General features: G+C 40.9%; 1 protein-coding gene across 10 annotated transcripts in view; it reads left to right on the plus strand.

Annotated features, from left to right (window-relative positions):
* LOC121540247 (ELAV-like protein 4) overlaps window positions 1-23,583 on the plus strand; it is a 91,168-nt gene that overhangs the window by 16,272 nt on the left and 51,313 nt on the right. For 7 of the 10 annotated variants that reach the window (XM_041848967.1, XM_041848975.2, XM_041848970.2 and 4 more), the window contains one exon: window positions 22,434-22,520. The exons of 1 other annotated variant lie outside the window; for it this stretch is intronic. In XM_041848967.1, the coding sequence (XP_041704901.1) occupies window positions 22,434-22,520 (87 nt within the window). Of the gene's footprint in view, window positions 1-3,827; window positions 4,203-9,069; window positions 9,232-22,433; window positions 22,521-23,583 lie in introns of those variants that run through there. 2 more of the 10 variants (XM_041848974.1, XM_041848973.2) reach the window with 2 other exon arrangements.

Genomic DNA, 23,583 nt, shown 5'->3' on the forward strand with positions numbered 1-23,583 from the left:
ACCATTTCTTTACAGATAACTTTTTTTTTTGTTCTGTAAAATCAAAGGGAATTTCAGATAACTTAATACATATATTCATACAAATATATCAATTTGTGATATTTAAAATATGGCACTGAGTACAATACCGGTGGATGAGTCCATGGATGAACGTAACAAATTCTGAAAAATCTATATTGTGTTTATTGAAAATACATGTTTGGCATTGAGTGCAGAAGATTACATGTACATGGATGAGCGTGACAAATTAAAACTTCTTACAATTTTAACAGTTTTTGACACACATCACACATTTCAGGTGACACCAACACATTGCTACCTTTAAATAAACTTGTGATTATTCAGAGTGAAACATGAGAAAGGTGTGAAGACACTGGATCTAACAGTTAGATTGCTCTGACTTAGATGAAGTTGATTCTATAAGACTGTCTGCTGCATGTCTAGTTTCATACTAGCTACATACAGAAGAGATATTATCTTACAATGTTGCTACATCTAAGTGTAATATCAAATTGTGTGTTCGTGTGTGTGGTGAGAGAGAGAGAGCGAGAGAGAGAGAGAGAGAGAGAGAGAGAGAGAGAGAGAGAGAGAGAGAGAGAGAGAGAGAGAGAGAGGGGGGGATCACCCACACAGTGTGTATGTGTGCAGTCAGCAGTGGAAATCCTTAAAATTCTTAGTTGAAATTCAAATCAGCATTGAGGACGGGCCTCAATTTTCAGCAGCAGAAAAAAACATTCACTGGATGTTAATCCGTGGAGTGGTTTTGAGAGGGAGGGGTTTGGGGTGAGTAGGGAGGGCAGGAGAGAGCAGGCGCAGTTCATGACAATTAGCCCGATTCTGGTCTCAAAATTAGCAGGCTTTCAGCAGAGGCAGGAGCCATGCTGGTGGGGCTCTATAATTGGGGCTACAGCAATCGGTGCGTCAGGTCAGAGGTACTTCAGGAGGGTGGGTGAGAGAGAGTGTCAGTACCTATCCAGGCAGAGACAATCAATGAGATGGGCTTTACATTGCTGACTGTACGATTGGCAATCATCCTGGGTTAGAGCCAGTCTAGCTTTTCACTTAAAAAAATTAAGGAATATACAAAAAAAAGAACAAAAAAACTTTCCTGAAAATAGCTATCATAGTCTTTAGTCAAAATACATTAGCCTGTACAGTACATAAGGCTAAAGCTAAATTCACTTTTATTTTTATGCAACATTTGACAAAATACGTAGGAAGAGCCAAAGCCCACGGGAGGCAAACCTTCCTGCCCAGCAACTCCAGTGACTAGGTCTGAAATCTCCCAGCAGACAGCCAACCGCCCCATCTGACAACACAGGGCAGGAGAGAGTCATATGTAGCACTGCTTTAAGAACCCATTCACTCTCATCACTTTCTATTTATTAAAACAATTCGGTAAAAGAAAGCAAGTACAGAAGAGGATATGGATTGCTCAAATGAAATCCCATTAAGAGAAATCAATTGACGTAATTGAGGATGTTGTCCATAGATAAGAATCTTCTGCTTCCTGGAACTCTCCTTAACTGTGTACCTATTAATCCAATAGTTAATGTTGACTGCAGTCAAAAATAAAAATGATTGTTATTCATCTGTGTTATGTTCTATTATTTTCAGCCAATAATTAAAAGGTGGTAATAAAAACATGGTGCCAGAGAGAATATTAAAGTCAGTGAAGCTGATAATTATTTCCCAAGCTTGCACAGAATGCACTGAATTCAAAAAGGTCAAGTCAGAAGAATAAAAGCGATAGAAAAAAACAGGTCTGGTATTCATTGCAGGTTTCTAGACTGAGAAGCATTTTACCAGAACGCACCCCAAACAAAAGGCAGTTGGTATCTGTTGTTGTCCCTGGCAGTAAGGCGTGGAGGAAGATACCACACATAATTAAAATAACTCCAGCAAACACGTCCATTCGGGAAACAACCAAATCCTTTTGCTTCCTAATTGAGGTTGGCGATGCTTTAGCTGTGGCTTTAACGCTCATTAGTATTTCAAGCACATTGTTGTGCGTGGCTTTAATACTCAGTGAGGTGGAGGGGCCAGAGGTGTAGTGGAGAGATTGGAGAGCTTCAAAGCTCAGTCTCTCGCTTTTTTATTCAATGAATGCAACTGTGGGCAAATTCTGTGCCCTGTGAAAGCTGACCAACGCATTGGTCTCTTCTCATTCTCATTATGCTACTGTACATGTACAAATATACATACAATGCAAACATATCACTTGCAGATATACTATACTGAATGTAAAGCATGCATTCATAAAAAAAATACATACATTGTTACATCTGTACGATAGGCCTACTTTACATATTGAGAAATGAACAGTTGAGTCATTCCGAGCCCACGTCTACACCAAAAAACTACTGAAAATGTTTTGGGCATATTATAGATTAGTTTAACAGTGCTGCAGTGTTTTGTAGGATGTAAAGAGCTCTGTGGGATTTCCTATCAGTGCTTGTTCAGCTGGAGGTTAATGGACTTACTCAAGTTAGTCTGCCTGCCATGAGAGCCTCCTCCTAATTGAATAAAAACCAGCATGTGAACGAGAGGACCAGCTAGATGTCTCTCTGTCTCTGATGTCTGGAATAAAACAATGTACTGTAATGACGCAGTGTTGAACAATGGATAAAATAATGGATCAAATAGGCCTACTGCTGCCTAACACACAGGCAAATGCTGTAACAAAACATTGGGCCGTTACAAAACAACCACAAAGCAAAGAGTAATATATTGTGCCATGATAACTAAGTGAATTAGAGTATGCAGGTGCTCGCTCTCCTTGTCGCAGGTGCTCGCTCTCCTTGTCTCTGTGAGTCTGGGGCCAGCTAGTGTATATCTGCTTCATATGTTATGGCCTCTCTGGTCACTGCTGCTCTCTCATACCCAAAGCTATTCTAATAAAATCAGACTTGCCCCAAGGGGATGTGGCTGCTAGGTTTCAAGGTAGATAAGGGATAAGAGATACTGTATGAAAGATGCATTGTTATTTTAACATTGTAAAATATTTTTTGAATTACTGTGTTCATCGAATCACACCTCTGTGTGTTGGAGACAAAATTGAATACATTTATGGAGGCATTCTTACAATGCAAAGGTGGCATTGTAGGTCAGGTGGCATTACTGAAGTTCATGTTTATGAGATGTGGCATGCACTGTAATTAGCTTGTGCATGGTAGGATTGAGAGGACTGCAGTAGTAGGCTTATAGGTATGGGATGTTATGCATCTCCTACTATACAGGTACAAAAGACCCCTCACCAGAGTTCTACAACCACAGCGCTGAAATTGGTTTTGTCAGAGGTGGGAGCTGAGGGGCCTCATGTTAATTATTAATGATGCTTGCATGCAGCTGTGAAGGGGAGCACAGGTGATTGAAGCTCACAGAAAAGAGAGGAGGGAGCAGGGGGGATAGAGTGGAGACATGGGGCATGAACAACATCATCACCAACATCAAAAGGGTAGATAGACTACTGTGTAATGTCACAAAGAGGAACAATTAAGCTACTTCTCTATACAATGATGATTGTGGTATGTCTACAAAACCTTGTCACACCGTGTGTGGCGGTGCGAGATGGTTATTGATGATCTTGCTCTATGTTACATTTAACATTTTAGTTATTTAGCAATTGTCAATTATCTTCTCTGCCTTTGCTTGGTGATTTGGAGGTCAAATCAACACTGTCTATGCTGTAGTGCATAATGTCAATCGCACCTTACGTTGGTAGCATCGCCCCCGTCGTTCCCTCCTCGCTCTAGCCCTCCTCCAACACTCTCATCCGCTAGCGCACCACCCCTTCCTTGCTCTATCGCAGCCAATGAGATTCTACACCCGACAGACTGAATAACCCATAAATCGGTTGTAGGAAAAAGAGCTGCTTGCACTAGCTGTTTCGTTTCAGTGAAGACTTGTCCTTTTAGTTTTTTAGTTTTCTTTTTTTGGGACCGTATCTTTCCTCCGACGATCCCGAAGAGAAACAACGAGATTTCCACCCAGGGCTCTCAGTCTCCGACACGCCGCACACACTGCAAGCTCATTCATCCACTCACACGCGCCTTATCTATCGGATTGTCCTTGGGACCACGCGCTCCCGGCAAGAGGACCTACTCTTGATAGCAACCGATTTTCTTTAACCACAGGAAGACTAAGCACTAGCCACTCTCCTTTCGCTTTATCCTGCTCAACCCGAAACAAGAATGGTCATGGTGAGTAGGGAACAATTTATTTAGCCTATGCTAAGCGCATCTGTCTTATAGGCTATATCTACCATAGGTTATTATTTGTCTACATTTTATAAACTGCTTTGTGTCACCAGCGACATTATTGCACCTCCGCAGCAGTAGCCTCTAGCCAGGTGATAAACTTCGGTTTGCGTTTTAATCCGTAGCTATCCCTATTTTTTTGGCGCTTTGTTGTTCATAGTCGTGCTGCTCATGCAGGTGTGTGTGTCCGTGCGTGCGTGCATCTGTGTGTGAAATGTACATGTTTGACGTGAGTATTTCATATCAGTAGCCTGTGTCTGATAAGCCAAGGCTTGCTTAGTTGTTAGTAAACATATGTGGGTGATTTTGTGAATGTGTGATTGTGTGGGTGAAATGTAATATGAATCATGAATTGTAAATTATCAACATTTTAACTGGATTTTCCTTTGAATAGGAAAGATACATGCAACAAATATGAGCATGTATCAATGTATATAACTAGTGTATATTTGCAGTCTTTAACATGCATGCAGTAATAGCTAATTGATATACATAGTGCTGTTCAGACATCCTGTAGTGCCTGAGGGTACAATCCAGGGGAGTTGGCACGGGTGGGCCTGGGTGGGCACAGGCCCACCCACTGGGGAGGCAGACCCACCCAATCAGATTGAGCAACAAAAAAATATAGATAAATTTTTTGCTACACTTGTCAGTGTTCCCAACGGGACATTATTTGTCTTTTTACCTAAGCACAGTACTTTACTTGGGCAGGAGCTCACCGGAACTGAGTACCGGCACCTCATATGTTCTTCTGCTTGAGTTCCTGCACCGCCTATAGAATATGTATATATATATATATATATATATATATATATATATATATATATATATATATATATATATATTTTAGGGGGTAGATCAGCTTTAATACTGCAGATAGATTGTAACTTCCATCAATGTAATTGTCTGCATAACTTCCAATCCCCCATATGTTTATTTTTGCAAATATATATAAATATACAGCTGGGGAAAAAATTAAGAGACCACTGCAAAATGATCAGTTTCTCTGGTTTTACTATTTATAGGTATGTGTTTGGGTAAAAATAACATTTTTGTTTGATTCTATAAACTACTGACAACATTTCTCCCAAATTCCAAATTAAAATATTGTCATTTAGAGCATTTATTTGCAGAAAATGTCAACTGGTCAAAATAACAAAAAAAGATGCAGTGTTGTCAGACCTCAAATAATGCAAAGAAAATAAGTTAATGTTCATTTTTAAACAACACAATAGTAATGTTTTAACTTAGGAAGAGTTATATTACTTTTGAGGTACTATTAGCACAGTTTTTGCCATCCAGCTGGTCCTATTGCAAGAGGATAGTGATGACCACAGCAGTGGTTTTTATACTTTTGTCTTAATTTGTTGTTGTCTAGTACTGTCTTTTTGCTAGCTGGGGCCCCGTGTAGCTCAGTAGAGCATGGCGCTTGCAACGCCAGGGTTGTGGGTTCGATTCCCACAGGGGGCCAGTATGAGAAAAAAAAATCATGTATGCACTCACTAACTGTAAGTTGCTCTGGATAAGAGTGTCTGCTAAATGACTAAAATGTTTCACAAAAGTCATGAACCCTTCTATTCTCATTGTTTCTACAGATTGAAAATAAACATTTTTGCTAAAAGTATTATTATATTATTGATCAATTGACTATGACTTTTCAGATCACCCAGTAGTGCTATCTGCAGGGTTAGCTCCAGGTAAATATTGCAATCCTTCAGCCATTCCTGGACCTGTGACCAAAAACAAGCTACAAATGGACAGTACCAAAACAAATGATCTAATGATTCTGTCTCTTCGCAGCAAAATCTGCAGAGCTGGGAAGATTGTATCCCCCATATAAATAACATTCTATTGGTTGCAATAATTTTGTATAATAATTTAAATTGAACAATTCTAAGTTTTGAATCAGGCGTCGTTTTGCGTTTCAGTTCATAAACCGTTTGCCATGGAATCTGTACGTCAAAAATCTCTTCCCAACTATTTTCCAATCTATATGGGACGGCTGTCAATCCTTTGGTCCTTAAATGAAACTGGGATACTTTTTTATTTATCACAATTTTCTTTAACCAATTATGGTCTTTAATGCAGGGCCGACAGACAAGTTCCTTACTTTTTCCCCCTTCCACTTTCCTCTTCCATTTTTGCGGTAATGCTGGAATTATTTGGTTGTAATTTTGGGTAGAGCAGACATTTCCATATGTTTTTGTTAAGGGTGGGGGGTGCGACAATGCAAATAGTCCGGGTAGCCATTTGATTAGCTGTTCAGGAGTCTTATGGCTTGGGGGTAAAAGCTGTTAAGAAGCCTTTTGGACCTAGACTTGGCGCTCCGGTACCGCTTGCCGTGCGGTAGCAGAGAGAACAGTCTATGACTAGGGTGGCTGGAGTCTTTGACAATTTTCAGGGCCTTCCTCTGACACTGCCTGGTATAGATGTCCTGGATGGCAGGAAGCTTGGCCCCAGTGATGTACTGGGCCGTACACAGTACCCTCTGTAGTGCCTTGTGGTCGGAGGCCGAGCAGTTACCATACCAGGCAGTGATGCAACCAGTCAGGATGCTCTCGATGGTGCAGCTGTATAACTTTTTAAAGATCTGAGGAACAATGCCAAATCTTTTCAGTCTCCTGAGGGGGAATAGGCTTTGTCGTGCCCTCTTCATGACTGTCTTGGTGTGTTTGGACCATGATAGTTTGTTGGTGATGTGGACACTAAAGAACTTGAAGCTCTCAACCTGCTCCACCACAGCCCTGTCGATGAGAATGGGGGCGTGCTCGGTACTCTTTTTCCTGTAGGCCACAATCATCTCCATTGTCTTGATCACAGGGATTTGGGCCTTGTCGGGTGTCTGAAGAAAATCCTTTGCATCCGACTCGTTAAAGAAAAAATCTTCGTCTAGTATGAGGTGAGTAATCGCTGTCCTGCTATCCAGAAGCTATTTTCGGTCATAAGAGACGGTAGCAGAAACGTTATGTACAAAATAAGTTACACGTTGAGGGAGAGGTTGTTATCCTGGCACCACACAGCCAGGTCTCTGGCCTCCTCCCTATAGGCTGTCTCATCGTTGTTGGTGATCAGGCCTACCACTGTTGTGTCGTCGGCAAATTTAATGATGGTGTTGGAGTCGTGCCTGGCTATGCAGTCATGGGTGAACAGGGAGTACAGTAGGGGACTGAGCACGCACCCCTGAGGGGCCCCCGTGTTGAGGATCAGCGTGGCAGATGTGTTGTTACCTACCCTTAACACCTGGGGGCAGACGTCAGGAAGTCCAGGATCCAGTTGCAAAATAATGGGCGGGTTCTGGCATGTATCACTTTGCACTGATACCATGTGCAGTAAACAGTAGCTATCGCTGTGTAGGCTAGGCTACTCACTGTTAGCTAGCTAGCTAAGACACACTAGCCAGCTTGGCTAGCAAAAACAAGTAATGGCCAAACAAAGCTCAGTAAAAAAAATAATCAAGAGACCGTGTATAGAAGAGGATGTTGAAGCATTTGCCAAGTTATTTGATATCAGTGATTTCGCCATGAAGTGCCTCCAGTCCCCCTCTATATCAATCACTGATTGCATTGCTCTAACGAGGGACTTAAAGACAGTTTCAGTACATTCAGAGACAATGATCAGCACTACAACACTGTTTTTATTCAACACTTTTAGAAATCATGTAACACACTTCGACTTGCACTCTCTCCCACCCTCCGCTGAGACATGACCATCAGTCCAGTGAATGTTTTTTTTCTTCTATTTATTTCAATGTGCCTCGCAAGTAATAGGCTACAACAACTGACCTATTACCAGTGTTATCATATAGCCTAGCTTGAGACTCAAGTTGTAATATATATAAGGGACTCTACGTTATTTATGATAAGGGGTAGGCCTACATGGAGAAAATCGGACCTCCCTTATTATATATGAAAATAGGCAAATGCATGAAACAATATTTATTTCCAGTCATTTTTAAGATTAATTGGAAATATAACTTTGCCCTTTGCTTCTCCGCCCATGCACTATAGTTAGGCCCTGTATTAGGCCCTGTATGGCTATTGATCATTCAGTTGATATCACACAATACATTGTAGGCGCACTTGATCTCCTGCGCCCAGCTGAGAATTGCACTCGGGTTGCATTTTGACTCATAAAGTGATCTCGACTAAGAAAAGGTTGGTGACCACTGTTCTAGTCTATATAAGCTATGGATGCCTATTGTGATCATTCCTGTTATATCAGGGCGCTATGTTCTAGTCTTGTATTCTATTAATAAAAAATAAAGAAAACAATGGTTTATTATGTGTAGGTCTATGTGAGTCGCATGTTAAATACAAGAGTTGTGGATTTACGTAAGCTACAAGACTATTTGATCTGTAATGCGAAATCACATGTTAGATGGTTTGTTGTGTGCAATCGATTACAGTAGAGTATAGGGTAGGCTATGCTATTTTGATAATTTAATGATGATTTGAGTGCCCAGATTTTGGCCCACCTAAATATTTGCTGGCCCTGCCATTAACGGATTTCTGCCTGCGCCGCTGGTACAATCACTCTTTGCACTCACTCAAGCAAAGATCTTAGCAGTGATTGAAAGCTTTTTTTGGTACCAAAATACTTTTCTTTGCCAAGCGCTCCTTGAATCAGCAAGGTTGCCAGAGTGAAGGTGTTAACTTTGTGGAGGAGAGTGTTGGACAGACAGGCGCAGGAACCAATGAGAAAGCTGCAGCACACCCTTCCAGAGAGAGGGGAGCTCTGACCTCACAGATGAGGAGGAGACAGGGGTGGGGACTGCAGCCCAGAGCTCACTCTGAAGCCTTTTGCATTCTCACCCAGCGTCTCTGGAAGAAGGGAATGCCTGCTTTCACTGTCTGACCACCACTAAGAAAGAAAGAAAGAAAAAGAGAGCTCCAAGTCAGGGGGAAATTTGCTCAGGCGCTGGGGATAGAAAACGGCTGCCTGCTCACAAATGGAGTGGAATGGGTTTAAAATGGTAAGGAGGCTGCAGCTAGCCAGCCGCTCATTGTGCCCTTGCATCCACCCGACAGCCTGCAGCAGTAGCAGTAGCACCATGCCTCACTCAGTGTGCCTTCCTTCCTTAACAGTTAATGGGGTGTTGTTCATCCAGTTTTGGGAGAAGGAGATGGGTATCGGTTTGCACAAGTCTTAGATAACTATTCATGTTACCTGCAAACAGCAAACATACAGTACATTGTGTTGTTTTATGTCTGATATTTTGCCTGCATCAAATCTCTTTATCATGTTGTGCATTGTAAATAGTAGATAGTACTTTTGTAGGCTTGGTATATTTATGTATCTATACAAAGGATTATAGTGTACATTTTGGTAGGTTTTATTTTTGTAACGTTTGACAGTGTATGGCGCTACAGTCGTGAGCTTGCATTTGTGAATGTGTAGTGTATCCGAGAGAGTAATAGAGTGTGTGTGTGTTTACATTTCCCTTCACTTAGACAGGTTTTCGCCTGTGCCTCCTCTGCTTCTGCCTCTGATGCTGCTGGTAGCGCTCATCTGTGCTGCATGTTGGATGTGTTTGTTTGTGTGTCCATTGTTGACAAAGGGCTCAGAGTGACTGCCTCCCCGGGCTGTCCCCCAACTGGTTGGAGGCAGTGCCTGCCAGGGACTCAGTTTAATTCTCTTTCCATCCAAAACAACATGGCAGGGCTGACTAACTTTTTCTGCATACACAAGGAGGCTGTCTTCCCTGACCTCTAAATTCCTGTATCCATATCAAACTTTCTCTTATTGTATGCTGTTAATAATAAGATTAATAAAATGTTAAAATGGCATTATACTGATTTTAAAATGTTGTCCCTGTCACAAAGGGAATTTGCCAGCTTCCATAGCATCTTAGCATCTTGAATGTGGGAAGCATTATTCATTTTTCGAAGTGAATATTTGATTGTTTGTGTGTGGGCTTTTCCCGTGCAATCAAAATGCTAATTGAAAATAATGCAATTCCCAACCATGGTGACAGTGATAGCACCCTGTCTCCCTAACTGCTCGCTGTAGCGTAATGATGGAGGGACTTGCCAGTAACTCAGTGCTAGAGGAGGCGGGGGCGTTGGGAGAGAGAGAAGGAAGGAGAGAGAGAGATAGGGGGAGATATCCAGTGTTTATGGTGTGGAACTGAGCATGCTCCTCGTTGAGCAGCACCCTGCTGTCTGTCAGTGGAGCTCAAGCACTGGGCAGTGTCACCACACTCAGAGCTACACTACTACTGCCCTCCAGCAGAGCTACAACACTCACGGTGCAGTCTCTACTGTTCAGCACCAAGCTTATATATCAATGCTAATAAGTAAAGTTGATCAAATTAATATAAAGTAGGGTTTTGTGAGCAGGTGGGAGGCATTGCACAGAGGGTTGTAGGCAGTGCTCAATTTGAGGGGGTATGCCTTGTTAGGGTAAAAATTTGAAGGGGAAAAAATGGATCCCGATTATATTAAGCAATTTATAACTGCTCTTTAGGCTACAAACAAGCTGTACATTCCACGAGAAAGACGCGACTCCGATGCACATTTTTGGTTCGTCTCTATGGCAATCTGAGGCTGAGTTACGACCTTCTAAAGTAAAAAAAAATAATTTAAAAAATACTTTGGAAGTGTTACGCGCAGTTTGGAGGGTTCGGGGAGTGGAACATCAACTATATGAAAGATAAGACTTGGAAATGAGACAACATACGAAGCTCAACAGGACTTTACTTTATTCTGGGTTAGGCAACCATCATCTCAATTAGTTCACGTGACAAACAGGAATTTATAGACACACTCATGAACATCCAATTATCATCCTTACAGAAGTAATCTAATGTGTGACTGACTCTGTTGCTATCAATTGAGCTAATCACTTTCTTAAAAATATGTTTAACTAAATTGATACTTGATGGTTGAAATACAATTCTAGAACATATTTGTTAGTGAAATAGCATTTGTGAAAATAGTCTAGACTTTATTTTCCCTATCCATATTATATGAAATATTATATGTAATTATAATTAAATAGCCTACTCAAAAGATGTCATGAGTCATGTTACATTATGTAGAATTGCAGGAAATTAGCTTCAAAACAACAAACAATTCCTAGGGCCCTGAATGAAACAAAACCCACTTTTAGTAGGGCCCTGAATGAAACAAAACCCACTTTTGGTAGTATATTTAATGTATCTCAATGAACAATAATACAAATAAATAGGCCCAAATACAGAATCTGTTCAGTATTTTTGCTTCCAACCTTGACCAACTCACATTTTCCACACAACTTGTTTAGTCTTTCACAATAGCTAATGTTAGTCAGTAGAACAATTCTCATTCCTTAAAATTGGCAAAAATGCAGGGTAATAATTAGTGTGCTTGTGTCAGCAAGAACACTAATGTTATTCTCCATACGTCTTCTATTATTCAATTTCTTCCCTGTTTTGCTGGTGCAACTGCTTGTTTTATGTCTTGAACAGTGTTGTACAGTGCCTTGCAAAAGTATTCATCCCCCTTGGCGTTTTTCCAATTTTGTTGCATTACAACCTGTAATTTAAATGGATTTTTATTTGGATTTCATGTAATAGACATACACAAAATAGTCAAAATTGGTGAAGTGAAATGAAAAAAATTACTTGTTTCAAAAAATGGTGCGTGCATATGTATTCACCCCCTTTGCTATGAAGCCCCTAAATAAGATCTGGTGCAACCAATTACCTTCAGAAGTCACATAATTAGTTAAATAAAGTCCACCTGTGTGCAATCTAAGTGTCACATGATCTGTCACATGATCTCAGTATATATACACCTGTTCTGAAAGGCCCCAGAGTCTGCAACACCACTAAGCAAGGGGCACCACCAAGCAAGCGGCACCATGAAGACCAAGGAGCTCTCCAAACAGGTCAGGGACAAAGTTGTGGAGAAGTACAGATCAGGGTTAGGTTATAAAAAAATATCAAAAACTTTGAATGTCCTACGGAGCACCATTAAATCCATTATAAAAAAATTGAAAGAATATGTCACCACAACAAACCTGCCAAGAGAGGGCCACCCACCAAAACTCACGGACCAGGCAAGGAGGGCATTAATCAGAGAGGCAACAAAGAGACCAAAGGTAACCCTGAAGGAGCTGCAAAGCTCCAGAGCAGAGATTGGAGTATCTGTCCATAGGACCACTTTAAGCCGTACACTCCAGAGAGCTGGGCTTTACGGAAGAGTGGCCAGAAAAAAGCCATTGCTTAAAGAAAGAAATAAGCAAACACGTTTGGTGTTCGCCAAAAGGCATGTGGGAGACTCCCCAAACATATGGAAGAAGGCACTCTGGTCAGATGAGACTAAATTGAGCTTTTTGGCCATCAAGGAAAACGCTATGTCTGGCGCAAACCCAACACCTCTCATCACCCCGAGAACACCATCCCCACAGTGAAGCATGGTGGTGGCAGCATCATGCTGTGGGGATGTTTTTCATTGGCAGGGACTGGGAAACTGGTCAGAATTGAAGGAATGATGGATGGCGCTAAAAACAGGGACATTCTTGAGGGAAACCTGTTTCAGTCTTCCAAAGATTTGAGACCCTAAGCATACTGCTAAAGCAACACTCAAGTGGTTTAAGGGGAAACATTTAAATGTCTTGGAATGGCCTAGTCAATGTCCAGACCTCAATCCAATTTAGAATCTGTGGTATGACTTAAAGATTGCTGTACACCAGCGGAACCCATCCAACTTGAAGGAGCTGGAGCAGTTTTGCCTTGAAGAATGGGCAAAAATCCCAGTGGCTAGATGTACCAAGCTTATAGAGACCTACCCCAAGAGACTTGCAGCTATAATTGCTGCAAAAGGTGGCTCTACAAAGTATTGACTTTGGGGGGGTGAATAGTTATGCACGCTCAAGGTTTCAATTTTTTTCTCTTATTTCTTGTTTGTTTGACCCCCAAAAATATTTTGCATCTTCAAAGTGGTAGGCATGTTGTGTAAATGAAATGATACAAACCCCCAAAAAATTAATTTTAATTCCAGGTTGTAAGGCAACAAAATAGGAAAAATACCAAGGGGGTTGAATACTTTCGCAAGCCACTGTAAGTCATAAAAATTAGAAAATACTATGTTTAAATGCATTAAGTATCTAGTTTTGTACTTTTAGTGCTTCAAACCAAGTCATCAAGTTTTTTATGTTGTGATCAGTGATTTTATTGTATCTTAATTCCACCCTGCTCATAGGCCTAAGCCTCCAGCAAGCCAACAGCTGCTTTTACAAAAAAATATACCTGAATCAAGTCATGGGTGAAGGAGATATAAGTGTGGGTGTTAGAAGAGTATTAAAGCTAGTAGAGGCTCAGCCGAACGACAGTGAAGGTGATTTGTGGTGATTAAATTAGCTTGTCTTGCTCCGCCTTAGAATCTGTGCTCTTGAGAATAGTGTACTACAATTAAACATGTAAAGGCAAAGTTCAACTTAATGAGTGCTGTTTCCATCCATCCAATCAGGTATTAAATATCATGGTTACCGTTGTTACATGTATAAAAATACATATTTAAAAGGATTACATGATAGTTACATGATAAACAGTAAATAACATATTGGCTTCAAAATAATACTGATTAGGAAAAAAATGCTAAACCACTTATATCTGTTTTGTCATGGCTGTCTGTTAGTTCATGTTTTTCTTTTCTCCTATGCTTTGCTGATGCAGTTGTTCATAGAGCTAAGATAAAGTAAAACTGACAAGTGTACAGATGTAGATAGACATTGCAAATGAGAGCCAGACCCCTTTCGTGCAGTCAAATGACCAAATCGCCCTCTAGTGGCCTCATGGGTGGAATGTTTTTTCATAATTTCATAATTTATATATATATATATATATATATATATATATATTTATTTTTACAGCCAAAAAGCTAGTGTTTCTATGTCAAACAGTTTTGTTATGTTTCAGTCTTCTGTGATATATATGAAGTGTAATATTGGGATGCAAACTCAAAATTGAATACATTTCAACTCTAAATCTGACGGTACAGGTGTCTTCTTTTTTTAAGCCCATAACTGTGTGTGTGAGGTGTATACTTTTGTTTCAAAGTGGTTTGTTTAAGACTACCAAGAAACACTGTGTGACCCTTATTTAGCCCACTGCAGTAAAAGGTTACTATTAGACAAATTAAGAGAGGAGTAAGGCTGACTGAAACGGACAGTGGAATGCTTCTCCATTAATCCACATGGCAGTTTCTTTCTACCCATCTGTGGTCAGTACATGCTATCAATGTTCAGGACCATCTCTATCATAGAGGCATCTAACCATTCATTACAGTAATATAACTGACCACATGCCTCGCCCTTACATAGCAACTGAATCATACCGTAGAACCGTTGAATAGCCAGATGTGGACAAATCACCCATAAACGCCCTGCAGCTCTCCAATATTTTGTGTGAGATGGTATGGTGTTGTTGCTGTTGACATGCTGAGGTGCCTCTGGGAGAGGACTTGGACTGAGTCTCCAGTCCCTGAGCAGCGTGGGTAATTAGTCACATGCAACTCCCAGCTGAAATGACACGCTCATGTTGGTGTCCTCTCAATCGTCTCATGCTATCTATCTGCTGCCTGCCTGCTTCCGGTCAGGCATAGTCACTAACATGGGAGTATCTGAATCAAAGTGACGGTTGTTAGATAATTGCATGTTTGGATTATTTATGCCCTGAAAGGGATCTATAGGAATGAGATTTAAAGCAGGATGATAAGTCACATATGTATGCAAGTAGAAAATTAGCTTTGTAAAGTAGATTCGTATTTCAACTTCAAACTTATGCCATAAATGTCGCTTGTGTATAATTGATTTAATAAAGCAGTTAGTTTTATTGATAATACTATGAATTTGAAAACAGTGAAATAAGTGTATCCCTATAAATGTTTTGGCGTTATTAATAATACTAATGTAGTAGAGAAAAACACACACAAACATTTTCCAGTGAATGTATTTACTCCTTTTCAACATACCTTAGCCTATACTCAGACCAAAACAGCAAGGAGTAATGAGCTAATGCCTATTTGAATAAGCCACACTGAACCATTATCTCAATTATATGGCTTCGTTCTTAAAAATGCCTTTTGTTTGAAGACTAAACATACATGAATATCAACAAAACGGTTTCTTTAAAAATGTAATAGGCTTCCACAGAAAAGCAGAGGCGAAGGAATTCAGCTGTGAGGGGAAAATGCTTTAATAATACAAGCCTAATTCCTTTGGGGGAAATTCAAATTGCCACAGACAGACAATAATCAGCTGCAAATTCTTAGCGCACACAACCCGGTAGAAAACACAGGGTCATGTTCTTGTTGTGTTTTTGCTCCTGCTTTTCTGAGTAAATATTCTAAAGGAAAATCAGGGAATATATATTCATATATCCTATCTACATCTCTGCTCATTCAAAGATGTAAGTAGAACCCTGACTTCCTTATTTCTACGGTTCTCTTTCTTCATAATCCTCCTCTGTGTTCCATGTGTTTTGGTATTCATACAGACATTTGGGTTTGAGTGGCAGTTTCACAAACCGCACACTCCTCTGATCTACATTTTGCATCCCAGGAAAAGGAGAAAAGATAGCAGCAGGCTTGGTGTCGCTAGCAGTTGCTCTGTCTCATTGTTCAATGTTGCCAAGTGAAGTGGCCTCGTACTGTGATGTTAAAGGATGTTTCAAGGACATCCTTCCAACCCAACAGACCAGTAGAGGACAGAGCACCCACAGACAAGGGGTAATGACTGTGGAACTGACAGTATCTTCCTTAACTCCCTATTAAGAACATGTGGAAAGCTTTACTACCTAAAAGTATTCAAGAATGAATAGGAATATGGCTCATACCTTTATGTTACTATCTCTGTCAACAGCTGAGGCAAACATGAGGGCCATGAGATTTGATCACTGCCAGTAGAGTAGACATTTGGGAAAGGGATTCATCCTGTAAATGCCTATTCCCTTCATATCAACTGTAACATGTTCTCCTCAAACTAGATGGAAATATACATTTTACTACAGATATCTATAAAGAGATAAACATTCGAAGCAATAAATAGAACCGGCATGTTGGGATCCAGAGAGATAGATGTGATCTGCTATCTTCCAAATACATGTCTCCCCGGCATGCTATTGAAATAAAACTCTGTTCCAGAATTTTCCATGGCACATACTATATTAACATAGATAGTCTCCTGTGGGCATTTTCAATTACACTGTACCACGGCAGAAGGAGATTAATCTTCTATTTTGAATGCATGCAACATTTTATGGTTTAGTTGATATGCAGGAAGGGTAATCTTTTAGCTGTGAGTATACATTTAGGCTTTTTGTCTTCTTGCTGCAGCAGAAGCTAATTTATGATTGAAGCCTTTTCCAATCTACACAGAGTCGATTTTTATTGGACCTAAAATATTGAAATCTTTCCAATTTTCGAATGACCTAATATGCTCCAAGTTAGTATATAATATTACTAATAATTAGAGGGTTAGTTTCACATATACACCAGTTTTAGTGGAATATTACTGTTTAGATGCATAATAGAGCTTGCACTACATAGTATGATAAGTACCAGTTCAATGAAATTTATTGCACATAGATAGATCCATAAAATAATGGATACTAATACAGACATTTCCATTAAACTGTCATACAAGGATATTCTAATGAATTCTGTATTTTCGATCATATTATTTACTTATTAAGATAGATGATAGAAGGTTGTCCTTTCCTCTTGCAGCTATTTGATTATATGAGCTCCGGTTCACATCCTAATCAATAACCAGATTAGCTCCTAGCAATGTACCGTTATCGTGGGCCTTGGAATGAAGCTCTATGCAACGGCTGGCGTCTGTGTGATTTAGCTTCCTGCGTGAGCTGCAGGGCCCCTTCCCACTGTCAGGGACACATTCTGGTCATTGGAGACACACACAGGCAGGCAGGCAGCCTGAGAAGCAGCTGATGGGGAAGCAGTGATTAGATTAGGAGGAGTCTTGCTCTGCTCAGGATGGGCCTTAGTGTGTGTGTCTGTGCAGGGAGCCTTGGACTCTTCCTCTCTCTCTCTGTCTTACAGGCTGGCTAACCTGCTGCAGCTTCTTTTCTGGTCTTTTACCTACAGGCTATTTGTACATCTTTAAATACCTGTTTTATCCGAGGAATTATGACTCATCCTAGCTTCAAATCAGCATTAATTAAAAGTACAATCAGGAGAAGGTCTTTAGGCATGCTCAAAGGTTTGATGAACTAGATTCCCAAGTACATTAGTTCATTCTAATTTGAACTAAAACATTTAAATATTTAATTACGACTAGGCTGGGGTTTTTACATATTATTTATATTTTAGACCTTACTTAGTTAGCAAGGAGATGAGCGGATGGTTGATCAGGAACCTGGCTGCTTGCCAGCTACCTGTAGAGACGTCCTCATGGCACTTGGTGCTGATGCAGTGGAACCGTGCATGGCTTCTACACTGGCTAAAAATGAGCATTCGCTTGAAATGCAAACTAATACAAACCAAGGTCGCATTGTACTCTAGTCAAAGGTAGCTTTCCTTGTTCTCCAAAGGCAATGTCACCTTCATTCAGAAGTATCCCACTCGTGTAGATGAGGGTCCAATCACGGATGTAGTAGTGAGAGAGTGGCGTGTGTGTGCTGTGAGGGGTGACAGTGTATTGGCCCTGTCACTGAGAATCAGCCTTAGGACTGGGGTAAGCTGACATGGGTGATACAGACTGACAGAATCTAATTTTCTCTCTCTCTCTAGAATATGTGTACTGAGTTACTATCTGCTTTAGTTAAACTATATTAAATTAAATCACATAATCTGTCATGAAGACTTAATAACATATTAAGGGATCATTCATATCCCTCATGAGCAGTATATTAGTCCACTGCATGTAGTATTGATGATTAGTCAGTGATGAGGCTGTGAGGCCCTCTGGGTGGACCACTGTGTTCAGAGTTCAGTTCTAGCAGGCCTTTGGCAGCCTGCAGAGATCACAGCATCTCTCCCCATGCTGGCTCATGGACAGGACCTCCAGAGGCCCCTGGGCCCAGGCCTAGGGTACTGGGTACAGGGTACGGCCAAGCTGCCAGGCAGGTGGCCAGGAATTCTCACACCACTGCAGGGGAGGCGAAGGATAGCACAGGTCAGTAAAGCCACATAAATTGAATTGTCATCTCAGAATCAAGATGCTCACCAATTTTCTGCTTCCATGCATTGGTGCCGAGATGGGATTTAGCCAATGTACAAATGGCTTGAGTCCACCTAGGGTTTGGCTGTGGCATTGGACTGCAGTCTGTAGGTCCCTACTGTCACTATTCATGGGCTACTCATTCTCTAGACTAAGACAGTTTACAACTCCAATACCATGAAAACAATCAAGAAGAAAGTGCACTGCAGAGAAGCTAGATTAAATGTTGATTGAATTCAGGCCTAATTACAATTCAGTTGTGTAAGAAAAAGTTTCAGGCTCTCCCAACTTTTCCCTTCTAGTGGTTATTAAGTGGTATTTTGTTTATAATTTTACGTTCCCTGAACATAGTCTGGCTGACATTTACTTGTGCTTTAGTGTTAATAAATTGTATTTTCCATTATCATCAGAGCTGGGAGAAGGAGAGGGTGATTTAAGGAGCTAGCAGAAAGCTTTAACAGCCAGTGAGTTAGCGTGAGAAGTCCATTTGATGTACATGGTGCTTTCAGAAGAAGTGGAGTTACACAGACAGAGACGCAGCTAGCTGTGACCTTCAAGAAAGCAGACCTTGGATGCACTCGCATCATATTTATTGTATAACCAGTGATTAGTTTACGTTTGTTTTGAGGATATATTCTGGGATTTGGACAATAAAATAGGGAATTAATCAAAATGTAGGATTTATGTCTCGAAGGTAGTCTGAGATTAGAGTAGATATTTAAAGAGCTCGACTCTGATGCTCACCGCCGCTTCTGCAATTAAAAGTGACAGGCTGCCTTCTCATCTCCTGACCTTTGACCCTAGGAAGCGTGGAGTGCACTTTGAGGGAGTTGGGGCATGCTGGGGGTTCTGGGAATGTTCTATCAATCCTATGAAACAGTGGACATCATAAGGGAAAAAAGTCAAGCAAAGTTAAGTGAAAAATTGCGTGCATACAGCACCTAAACACGTATTATTCTGAGTCACACAGAGAAGAGGAGAAAAAAAATCAATTTGGCAAAGTAGATGCGGATCGATGTTGGTGGAGGCAGGCGGGCGAGGTGTCCCAGATTACTTTCCTGATTGATCCAGCCTTCCGTCTGACCTGCAGGATGTGGAGAAGCCAGGATGTGTCTGATGGATGTGGAGAGGCAACCAAAAAAATATGGAAAAATAACACATCGAAAGCATGGAGGGAACTTCACTGACCAGGAGTTAATATACAACAATTGTATAAATCCCTTTGTCTGAATGGGTTTGATAACTCAAGTTCCCTCTTACTCTGAAGCACTTTGGGGGAGTTGGGGCATGCTGGGGTTTAAAGGGTTGGGTTTGTGACCTACCGTCTCCTTGGAGCCATGGAATTACCATTTCAATGGATGGAGGACACTCTATGTCCGTCCACTGTATTAGAGTGTGCTTGTTAGAGGACAGATTTACAGAATACTGTGCTATGAACAACCCATTTATTTAAAACATTTAGCTAACAGATTGGATTTCATTCCATGTTTCATGATTTAATATTCCCCAGTAAACAGGAAATCTGAAAGGATCATTTTACTGATAGTCCAATGATTCAGTGTATAATATCCTGTTGGGGTCATCAGATCATCCTCTGTACCGGCAGAGAGCAGAATGCTGGGATGTGGCGAGACGTTGAAATCAGAAGTAACCATCCATCTGACCTCCATTTTGTGTCAGGCGCTATCAGTTAAATGATACTACTGCCGCATTGTGATCCACTGCAGTGTCTCGTCTCTGCATCCATCCCAGCAAAGCCACAGGAAATGCATTGTCTAAGTTCGTTTGGGCAGGGGAGTTTTGGCTGGCAGCAAAGCGGCAGTTTTTACGGTGGCACCGTGGCATAGGAGAGGAGTCTGGTCATGTGAGATTTGCTAGAGGATGCAGGCTGTGGAGGGAGATAATGTCCTACATGACTGCCATACCAGACACACACCACTCACCTCAGGAGTTCAAGGAGAGAGGGAACGCTTACAGGGTGTCAAATATTTATGGAACACTACAGAGAATATTGATTATATAATAAGTCTGTCTAATGACTGCTGCGCACAACCAAAATGTATTCTCTGAATAATTATAATTGTACCCATGAGCGATTTCTCATCTCTATGTTTTTTTTAAACGTAATTGCACTCTCCCTTTATTCAAATGTTATTTGAGATATTATCAGGAAATGTGTGTGTGTGTGTCTTTGTGTGTGCGTACGCGCGTGCGTGTGTGAGAGAGTACGTTCATACTGGAGAGAGGCAGACAGAGATAGAAAGAGGGAGAGAATCAATATTAGAGTCTGATACTGATACACTTGGCTGCATATCTGTTTATACTGGTACTGGTTATAAAACAATAGTATGTAGATTCTAGCTACCATACCACTTTATCTCATCTCCTCTAAAATATTTTAATATTTCAGTAAGTTTATACTTGCTTGGAAATTGGATTTAAAATAGATATCTTTGTTTGCATAGAGTTAGTAATATTGAAGCTACAATATGTAAATACAAACTACCCTTTTGTTGCAATACTACCCACAACCCCTCAGTACAGTGGGTAGTACATTAGTTGCTAAAATGTCAACTTAACCATAGCCAATGTTTAGTCCTACACCTGCTTGCTGCTTTTCACAACATTTTGGTACCTCATTTGAACATGCTGCATATTATGCTTGCTTCGGCAAACCATTCCTTTTTAGACTAGCTATCCATAACAGATGGAGTGAAAAATGTTTTGATGTTTCACCTCTGTCTAACATTTCTTTTTTCAGGTTAGCTTTCAAATATTTAAATGAGATAAAAACTGTGCCAGCTCTATATCCATTTGTATTTATAGTCTGCCCTCTCCTTTAAAATGGACGTTGGTCCACCATATTGGGTGACCTCTCATTGTCACTGGGTATCCAAGCCTTGAGGGCATATCTATCTAATGCTCTGTCCAGCCCATGCTGGTTCTATTGGATAAAAGTAGTAGTCTGTGTCATATACCTGTATTCTCTATGACAAATCCTGTGCATATGGTGGTTCTGGTTGACTCAAGCAGATTGTTGTTCCCTCTGAATCCCTGTAAATTGAAAAATTATAAGAAAAATATATATCAAAAATGCATATTAACATAAGTATTAATTCCCCAATAGATGAATAATGTGTAATACAGTGTGTTCTTTATATTGTAAAGCTGTAAGACGTTGTTGCTATAACCTTCGGTCTTCACCTAAACTAAAACAGAGGTGGCGTCTGGTAAAGGAAAGGTACCCATAATTAATTGGCTCAATTTATATTCCTCAAATGATCAACCCAAACATCCAGACACACTCCGACCTGTCAGCAGACACAAGCTGCTCTTCCCCATGTCCCTCTCTAGCTGACAGTCCATTCTCATTTAGAACCCAATTATGCATCCTTATTAACATTATTAAGATGTATGGGCAACAGTAACACACCCACCCACCCTCCCTCCCCCTCCTAGAGGATGAAGTGTCTCCTCCACCACCCTGCCCTGACTGGATACCTCCCATTGCATTCCTCTACCTTCTCATCCCTCTGTCTGAGAGAGTAAATGAAGACAGAGGTCAGCCTCAAAGTCATCTCCTCCCCTCCTAAATTGGCTGTATTAGCTATTGTCGTTATAGCCTCAGCTCTATATTCTGCAGAGGATGCTGCCTGCTGCTGCCTGCAGCCTGTCGCTCATTTGAGGAGCAGTCTTTGTCAAGGGCCTTTTTACTCCCCAGGAGTGAGAGGGATACCCACATCATTACCACTACAGAGGGCACCATAGTTCCCATGTCAGCTCCACCCTCCTCTCCCCAAGTAGACCACTTCATACTCAACACCAACATTACAGTAATTGTCCCCTATCTGAATTATTCCTGTTTCCAAACAGTCTCAATAAGCAGTAATCTTCTAGAATAACCAACCCCTACCCAGAAGGAAAGCCACCTGTGTGTTTTAGTGTGACTGGTGACCGTAAGGCCTGTGTAGAAAAACAAGCATGTTAAATCTTGACCCTGAAACCTCCTAGGGATCGACAGAGACACAGTGGCGTCAGGCAGAACTCCCACAGCTACAGGGCTGGGCAGAGAAGGGATTGCTGACACAGCCAAAGATGGTAAGGAGACCGCCACAAATTGCCTTTTACCTAACATTACCAATGGTGATGACAGTGCTGCTGAAGGAGCAGAGCTGTCTGGCTGTCTACTGGACCAGAGGGGAGGGGCCCTGATGCCGGACAGCTGGAGGGAAGGCACTCTACGCCAGCTACTTTTTCTGCCAACCTAATGTACTGTGTGCTGGGAGGATGCTGATTGATTTACTCTGAATCTGAAAAAAGACAGAGTAAATGTAGCTTTATGTATAATTTTCTATGTTTACAAAATTGGATGTAAAGGTGTTATTCTTTAAGTTTTCATCAATCTTAACATTTACATTTTTTATCTGCTCAATATAAATGCTCTAAAATATGCATCCAAATGTTTTTATGTAGTAGGTTATATTTCCCCTTACATAATTTTGTTATTGCATCTGTTGTGTAATTTATTGAATAATGAAGACAGTATAGGTAATGGAAGGAATTGTGCATTTTGTCAAGCTGAGTAAAATAGTCTAGCCTTACAAATCACTTCTCCCAATGTGAGCTACTGTTTCATAGCCACGTAAATACAATCTTATGTCAAATATGAATAAAATAAAAAATACACAACAAACCAATTACATTAAATTAAAGTATTAAGGATAGGCCTGGATAATCGTTTTTTGTGAACTCATTCATCCAAAGGGTGAACTTTAAAACCTTTTCTAATGGACCTCTATCTCCCCTGTCCTCCTCCCCACAGCCTCCAGAGACACTGCCTTACTCAGTCCTCGCATGACTCACACACATTAGATTCATGAACCCATATTTAATTCCTCCACTCGGAACCCATTAAGGCCTCCATTTAAGTCCAGAAGAAGCAGGTCCCTCCCACACACCATGTCCAGCTGCATTAATGGAGGCTGTAAATCCAGCATTTCAGCCCGGTCAGGGGAAACAAGCTGTAATCTGAAGCTAGTGTTAGCTAGCTAGATAGTGTTCTGTTGAATCAGTAGACCCCATCCTCAGGCTGACACTAGAGCTGCTCTGAAGGATTTGCCTGTGTGCTGTAGTGCCTCAGCCAGGAAGGAACTCAGAGAGA

The sequence above is a fragment of the Coregonus clupeaformis genome, chromosome 26 (assembly GCF_020615455.1).
Source record: "Coregonus clupeaformis isolate EN_2021a chromosome 26, ASM2061545v1, whole genome shotgun sequence".
NCBI lineage: Eukaryota > Metazoa > Chordata > Actinopteri > Salmoniformes > Salmonidae > Coregonus > Coregonus clupeaformis.